This window comes from Ptychodera flava, chromosome 7 (assembly GCF_041260155.1).
Source record: "Ptychodera flava strain L36383 chromosome 7, AS_Pfla_20210202, whole genome shotgun sequence".
Taxonomy (NCBI): Eukaryota; Metazoa; Hemichordata; class Enteropneusta; family Ptychoderidae; genus Ptychodera; species Ptychodera flava.
The window spans coordinates 24077651-24086425 of record NC_091934.1 but is presented as its reverse complement, the minus strand read 5'-3'; the positions used below and the strand labels follow the sequence as shown (position 1 = coordinate 24086425).

At 39.7% G+C, this 8775-nt stretch overlaps 1 protein-coding gene across 1 annotated transcript; it reads left to right on the top strand.

Moving 5' to 3' along the window:
• The first annotated feature begins 1405 nt into the window (after window positions 1-1405).
• LOC139137075 (protein unc-93 homolog A-like) lies at window positions 1406-8637 on the top strand. Its single transcript, XM_070705041.1, has 4 exons — window positions 1406-1547; window positions 6144-7199; window positions 7404-7668; window positions 8287-8637. The coding sequence occupies exons 2-4, from the start codon at window positions 6165-6167 to the stop codon at window positions 8499-8501; spliced, it is 1515 nt and encodes a 504-aa protein (XP_070561142.1). The 5' UTR covers window positions 1406-1547; window positions 6144-6164; the 3' UTR covers window positions 8502-8637.
• The last annotated feature ends 138 nt before the right edge of the window (window positions 8638-8775 follow it).

Here is an 8775-nt window from a genome sequence, read left to right as displayed (position 1 = left end):
CGACCACTAGGCCTTTGATTAATGTGGCAATGAGTATTATGTGGTGTGAATTACAGTTTAGCTATTCATTTGTATACAAGCTATTTTAAACTTGAATCAAATTCAGTTGCTTACATTATAATGGCCGATGGCCGCTACCTATGCATATGCATTCCTTGTATTGACAAGAACATATGTTTGCGTAGTACGGGTCCATTCATCAGAAAGCTTGTGCATGCATCTTATTGGTTCTCAAAATATTTATAATGAGACTATTTCTATTGACAATTTTAGCAAAATATTTTAATAAATGTATCCTAAATAGGCCTTACTTTAACTTATATATGTAAGACACATCCGCCACAAAGTAAAAATAATATTGAGTCAAGTGTCAAATGGTTTGCGCAATATTAGCCGATGTATAGGGTGTAGGCTATCTATCATATGTTTTGTGTAATAATTTGGCTCCAGTGCATAAGGTGTATGATAAGCCATATTTCATAAGTAAACACTCCCCAAAGAGTTTTTGTTCAGAAAGTTCATGATTCGAATCAATTTAGTGCAACATTAAAGTGTATTATATCAAATAGACCTTACTCTCATAGACAAATGCAGAATGGAGTAAAAATAAACACTTCCAAAAATTTTATTAGTAGGCTTTTGATAATAAAACTTCGAACGAATTTAGTACTAAATGTGGTGTCCTAAATAGATATAACTTTGACACAAATCCACCATGGAGTATATTGTGTGTCAACTATCATATGTTTGCGCAATATTACCTACAATGTATGAGGTGCCGGCTAAGCCATGTCTCATATGTAATCGACTTCTCAAATTTACATTGGAAGGTTGTTGATGTTGAAACTTCGAATATATTTCGTGCAAACAATGTGCTATCCTCATAGATCTTAATTTCATAGAAATCAAGAATGGAGTAAAAATAATTTGTATCAAATATCATATGTTTTGCGTTACATTGTCTCCTAGCCATTTCTCATATCTTGCACTTAGGGTCTGCCTAACTTCGGCCACAGCATGGGGCATGCCAACCTGCCACTCACACTCTGCTGGTAAGCTGTTGAAAGACAGACTTGTAGACTTGTCAAGGCAATAATTAAGTTAGTATAGTCAGAAAATTCACCTACTTGTATTCAGAGCAAAAAGAATGGAATTTCCTGGAATGTTTTTGAAAGGGTGGAAATTGTTGAAAGTCAAGTGACCCCCACTCTGTTTTTTTTATGAAAACACATGGTCCTTACCCACCACTCCGGCCATAATAAATGAACGCTCCCTAATTGTCTGTGCATATATATGCTGAGAGAGAGAGAGAGAGAGAGAGAGAGAGAGAGAGAGGAGAGAGAGAGAGAGAGAGAGAGAGATTTTCAACAAATTGTCGTAGGGGGCGCTTGTGTGGCCCGCGACATGTAAACAGTTCAGATGAAGGTCAGAACGACTGTCCACAACCTATGATATACATATGTACAGAGTCGTCATTATTTGTGCATGGGGATACTGATTTGACGTCATAGCCTCAAGTTGTGGTGGCCTTTCCGTTAAAATAACAGGTATGAACCAAAAACTTAACCAGTAGGCAAGTACAAATTATGAACCTGGCTACGAATTTTCTGAGCTGCTGACAGAAACTTGACAAAACAAATATGGCAGCCTCGGTGGTTGGAAGTATATATAGCTCGAGGTTTTTGTTTGCCGTCCGTCCCACAATCCCATGCAAAACCTCGAGCTACATATAATGCAGCTAGGCGGATTTAACCATATGGTTGCGCTTGCAGTGTTTATACCATTTAGCTTGCGAGTGTGCTTGTCCGTATGTTGTACTGAAACTGCAGTCTATGCGGTTTAGGCTGTAGCGCTCTTTCCTGTTGTCAGTGTTGACCCTGACCCGTCCCTTGTGACATACATTGTACTATAGTTAGACCATACACCATGACACTTCCTCGTTTCGTTTAAAGTGTAGTCGTAGACAAATCCATTGTTCGAGGTCAGGGAGCCGAGCTCCAAAGTTTTACGTTTGCTTCAAACCCCGCACTGCACTCCTACTGGCGAAGGTCAGCCCCAGTCCGTATATATGAACAGGGGATAACCACTCATCTTGAACACCGGATTACATATACCGGTAGGCCCCCACCACAGGCGTGATGTTTTCCGGGTAGTTTCTATAAGTGTAGTTTATACGTTTTGACGTTCTCTTCCGTAGCCTAATCACAAGGTAAGAAACAGAATTATCCGGCCTGCCAAGAAAACTGCACGTTCTAGTCGAAAAATAAACACAAATCCTTCATTGAGTTACCTAGTTAGATGTGGAAGGATCTCGGCTGTCCAAAAAACACACTCATGTCACGATAAAATGAAAACTTTCGAAGAAATCTGCCGCGTTTTGACAACATCGGCGTATCTGATGGCCACCGTTGTAATAACGCAACTCATTATCATAATGGACGGTGTCTGCACATAGAAAGTGGTGAATCTCAGTCTGATGCCGTTGATGGCGTTGCTCACGGACCAATCAGCGATGCGGACGGCGTACAATTATGATAATGAGTTGCGTTATTACAACGGTGGACGCCAGAAATGCCTAGTTTGTCAAAACACGGCAGATTTCTCCTAAAGTTGTCATTTTATCGTGACATGAGAGTGTTTTTTGGACAGTAGAGAGCCTTCCGCGTCGAACGAGGTAACTGACTGTAGGATTCGTGTTTATTTTTCGACTAGAACGGGCAGTTTTCTTGGCAGGCCGGATAATTCTGTTTCTTACCTTGGTGATTAGGTTACGGAAGAGAACGTCGAAACGTATAAAATATAATTTCTGGAAACTACCCAGAAAACATCACGCCTGTGGGCCCCACTGGGTCCATGATGGAACGGCCGTCCTCCTTTCTAATTCATTGTGAGTGGAAAGCCATTCAATGGCGAGGTGCTTGCATTTGTTGTTTAAGTCTCGAAACTTGCGCTACCATTAAACACCCTAGGAAATATTAATATTTTTCATTTATTTTTCAGTCAGTCAGTTTATAAATGTGATTATTTTTTTGCAGTTTGTGTTTGTTTGCTTATTTGTTTATCGTTTATTCACCTTCTTGTTTGTTTGTCCTTTTTTTTTGCTTGTTGTTGTCTAATTGTTTGTTTGTTCAGTCGTGAGGTCATTTCGCAACTGGGGCATAATGCATGCATGTTATTGAACTAGACTTGACCTTTCACCCTAGATTAGTTTCATTTGGGATGTAAGGGCTAATTGTCCATAGCCCCTTTATATAACCCACTTACGGCACTACATGTTAGTGTAACATTTACATTTCAAAATCAATGTGCAATGCTGTGAAATTACGTTTCTAATGAATGTGTCAATAATGTGGCAGTTCTAATGGTTTCAGGATAGCACAATATGGTGGATTGAATGGTATAGCCAATTGAACTTTCACGGGTATGGGATACAGCTTGTGCGGCTCCAATATCCCTCATATACGGACGTCACATCAAGTTTCAGATTCTATAGCAAAAGGACCTTTTACGTGTACAAGCAACTTGATAGGCATGGTATTGAAGTTGATTACCATATTTCTCTACTAAATGATATATTTTTGTCGCGACCATATGGCAATTATGTCACACAACATTCAAATATGATATTCTACACTCTTCCTGTGAAATATTTGGACTCTTCAACTGGTGAATAAGAATGAAAACACATAGATTTTCCTCGTGAACCGGGTGTTATTTTGAACAGCATCCAGTTTGGCAATTATTTTAATGATAATTTTACATCTAACTATGTGGACAATGGAGTCAAACTGAGAATAAGTTATCGTGTTGGGGTATTGATGATGGATAAAAGTACTTCAGTTAATTTGTACAATAGTTTTGAGGCTTGTGCAGGACGAGGAGCAACAACGTTTTTTGCCAGGCCATTCTGTTGTGTAGCTGTATGCTGCATGCTAGTTTCCCTTTCCTTGAAATGGTTGTAACCTAACCTTCTACTATATTCATATAACCAATGTTTATGTGTGTTTTGCACTCATAATGAGCAGAAACTGAAGCGGATGTGAAAATTCAACTTTCTAGAACCTGTAGAACACAAAACATTGTACTTTCCCCATAGAGTTAACACAGGGATGGCAGCCATTTTGAATTTCAAATATCAGTTAGGTAATTTGTTTCTCAATTAGTACCGATATTTGCACAGTGACGCCTGATTTTTATTCTTGACTTTGTGAAAGAATGGTTGATAGTTTCATGAAAAAAGGTTTTAGCTAAAGTTTAAGTCTTTCTCTTTCAAGGCTTGTATCACCAGTACCTTAACCCTTTCACCACCATGGTTTGGCCCAAACCCATTGTTATCAATGGTGAGTGTGGACCTGTTTACCGGGAATTGGGGGTGAACAGGTTAAATGTATTTACAAATTATCCAAGAAAAAGCAAAACTTAGGGACCGTCTCAGATTGTCGCAGAAGTTCAAAAAGCGAAATTAATTCGTTTAGGGGGGGAGGGGGTTTGACATCCATTCAATTAGTGAACTTCACTTTCGCACTTTTATTTTGTGATCACAAGTTTTCGTGTGTTTATTTTAAATTAAAGAAAAAAATGCACACTCGTGCCAACAACTTTGTAACTGTTTCCATCTCGTTCGTTCCCCAAACACAATTTACCGATAGCAACATTGTATCCTAAACCTTTCATTCATCAAATTATTCAAAGACAAAAAATATCATTTTTTAAATGTGCTATTTATAAGCATCTGCTCTAACCACTAGATGTTTGTATTCTCACTTGTTATGCACCTGGTCATAGTCGTTTTAATATGATTGAACACGCCTGGGCCCCCATGTCGAAGTTTCTCGCCGGAGTGACTCTAGCTATGGGCCTATGTCTACCTGGTGAGGAAAAACCACCGTGTAAACAGACTGATATAACCGAAGCCCAAATTCGCTGTAAGGAATCAAAGCAAGTGTCTGCGACAACGCAATCAAACAGTCAATGCATATTGGAACGGCCAGAACTGGACAGGGTTTCCTATAACAAGTGAGAGATATCCGTGTATGGGTAAATCGCCTGAACCGTATGACGATTACTCGGGTGTTACTGCATTTGCAAGTGCTGGCACTAGGGCATTGCAGACCATTAGCTTCGGTTTGTTTAATGTTGTAATGTGGCAAGGGGAATACTTCTTTAGAAGCTATAGCAAAATGCAACATTGTACTCTCAGGCAGATATGAACATTTCGCACTTTTGAAGTTTCGTTTAGGGGGAGGGGGGAGGGGGTTGTGATCTAAACGAAGAAATTTCGTTTCTTGAACTTCTGCGACAATCTGAGACGGTCCCTTAGTCTTTGGTAATCATTGTAACAATTTTGTGAATTAAAGGGACAGTAGCTGAACTTCTGATGATTTTTTCACTATTCTGTGTTGTATGACCATTACAAGACCTTTTTCTATTTCCCAAAGCATGTTCAACCATCCTGTTTAGGTCATCAACACAGCGTCTGTTTGTGTAAAATGCACTGTTATTGTTTAAATTTGAATTCCAGTCAGGACCAGAATTCAAATGTCAACAATGACAATGTAGTCTGTACTTGTATAAACTGAGGTGGCAAGCTCAACACTGTACATATGAACATGGTTTGGGGAATGGAACAGAAAATCGCAGTTGATATTCAAAACAAAAATAATGTAATAATCATCTCAAGTAACAGCTACAGGTCCTTCAAGGTAACCAGCACCTTGGAAATGCGTAGTTTTAAGCTTTTGCACAAACTGTCCTCAGGGAAACTTCGAACCATTTTCTTTCAAAATCAAGCAAAAAAAAATGAGATTATAGAAACATATTCAAAAAAATTTGCTGAAATTTGGAATTCAAAACGGATGCTATAGTATACTGTATGTTACCACTATGGCAAAAATTTAATTTTAATTTTTCCTACAATGTGATGAATCTTCATGTATTCCATGAGCTGCAATGGACTCTGCAGAGCATTGAGCGGTGGATAGGCAAAGCATTGTAAAAATTTGTGTCTGAAAATCTGTCCTTGCAGTGCATTCCACCGTTAGAGGACAAATTGTGAGACCTGTCACTTTCAACAAATTGCAATTTGCAAGTAACACATCAAGATACGTGTTTTGTAAACCAATGCCACACAATTTATTTTGCAGAAGATTGACAACCAACCAATAATGTCAGACGCAAAACACGCCTGTGACAGTGACGACCTTGACCTTGAGAATCTTGTCGTTTTTTCGGCTGATGATGAGATGGTCGATCTCATCCCCAGGGAGGGAGAAGTCCGGAAGAGGAAGGTGGATAACGGCCTTGACGACAACAGTTGGAACGTTTCACCGGAGAAGCTCTTCGAGCGCACAACGAAAAAACAGAAAATATGGAAGGACATATTGGTTCTCAGTACCGCTTTCATGGTGAACTTTTCAGCGTTTGCTGGCTTGCAGTCGCTACAGAGCAGCATTAACTGCATTGAAGGCCTCGGATTTGCATCGCTGATTACGATTTACGTGTCACTCATCGTATCAGGGTTGGTCCTTCCCGGTGTGCTGATTCGCTTCTTGGGCGTCAAATGGACAATAGCCAGTTGCATGTCTTGTTATGTGGTGTATACATTGGCCAATCTCAGTCCGCAGTGGTACACGTTCATCCCGGCGTCCATGCTGAATGGCCTTGCAGCTGCACCGTTGTGGACCTCTGAGAGTACATACATAGGGGCCAATGCGTACATTTTCAAAGAAGTCAGCGATTCCGAGACATTGGACGCAATACTGGGTAAATTCTTCGGCACCTTTTCAGCGATCTATCATATGGCTGGAGTCGTTGGTAACATAATATCCGGAACTGTATACACAAAGTTACTGAATCGAAATCAGAGCCATTACGAAGAGCCTGGCAAGGTTTACACGTGTGGAGCCAGCGACTGCCGAATCAATGAAGGGAATGTGACAACATACTGCAACCCACCGCCGCAGAATGTCACTGACGTTCTGATCGTAATCTACGCAGCTCTCGGTGTGACTGCTGTCTTGCTGGTGTCTTTTCTGTTGGACAAGTTACCGACGGAGAAGGAGAAAATCAGAGACAAGCCCGTTCTTAGCGCCACCGTTTCTACGATATCCCTGTGGAAAGACTACAGGCTTTGGATGCTAGTGCCAATCATAATGTCTGGTGGACTTCGCATGGGTGTCCTGACTGGAGATTTCAATGAGGTGAGTGACGGTTAATTTCCATCCAAGTGGCATACCACTGTTCAGAGTCAAACTGGATTTAACGTTGCCCTTTTACACTTTAAGAGGGAAGCCAACAGTAGGGGCCTGAGGATGATAACATACGCATGAAAACTAACACTTATTTCCTAGACAGATAAAATCATTATTTTCTTAAGAGTTTAGTATTTTTCTTCTTTTATTCAGTCCTATGTGACTTGTGGTATCGGTGTGGAGTACGTCGGTTACATTTCGCTGAGTTCATCCATCATTGTTGTCATAACAGCGTACATTTCTGGAAGACTGACCCAGTACATAGGAAGGCTGTCCCAGTTTGCATTTGGAATGACTCTAGACTTTGGCCTCATCATGGTCATGTTGCTGTGGATACCAGATGACCGTGTGGCCCTGTACTTTTTTCTGGCCGCAGGATGGGGTGTGACTGATGCCTTAATTTATGTCCAAGTGCGATGTAAGTGAATAACTCGCTCCTTGATAGCTGCCATCTCGACCCACTTCTGTTACGAGACAAAAGTCCATTACTACAACTTAGTACAAGGAATGCTCCGTTCAAATGATAAAATACAACATCTTGTTCTACTCTCAAAATTTTGTCAGTTTTACTGGTAAGGCCGAACAAAAAAAAATTATGCTGTTCCGATACCCCAACCTACCCTATATTTTACCTGCCGACCCTAAAGTTTTTAGAGCTACATAAACACGGAAGTAAAAAAATAGACAGAAAAAACCTGTAAAATCACGCATTTGTTACTTGGCATTTGATTTTTGCTTGAATGAGGATGTCTTTTATGTTTTTTCCCCTCTTATATGTATGATACATTTTTCTGGAAATGTTGTGGCCAGTGTTTGACTGCCATGAAGCCCTGAAAAATGCATATTTAGAAATAAAATAATTTTGGAAAAAAAAATTCCTGCCAACCTACCCACCCTATTTTTGAAAAGCATGTTATCAGAACAGCACAACTTATTTTTTTTAGCCTAATCAAAGTGTCATCCCAACCTCCCTATGTGTGTGTAATTGTCAATGTGATGTTTGAAAGCTAGCACCGATCATTTATTGCTCTTTCAGCATTCATCGGTGCTCTGTTCCCGGAACACTTGGAGGCGGCCTTTGCAAACTTCTATCTATGGAATGCTGCCGGAGCTGCTGTGTCCTTTTCTATGAGCCTGATATTCTGTGTTTCCACCAAACTGTACATCTTGATGGGCGTACAGCTGCTGGCACTCATACTCTATGCCTTGTTGGAGTACCTTTACTACAAACAGAAGAAAATTAATCGCTGAGGGTGATCATAATAAGAGGATTGTTACAGTGTGTGTGTGTGTGTGTATATATATATATATATATATATATATATATACACACACACACACACACACACACACACACACACACACACACACACACACACTGTAACAATCCTCTTATTATGATTGTAACAATCCTCTTATTATGAGGGCACATTGTATACATTTTGTGTGTGTGTACATATATATAATATATATATATATATATATATATATATATATATATATATATATATATATATATATATAT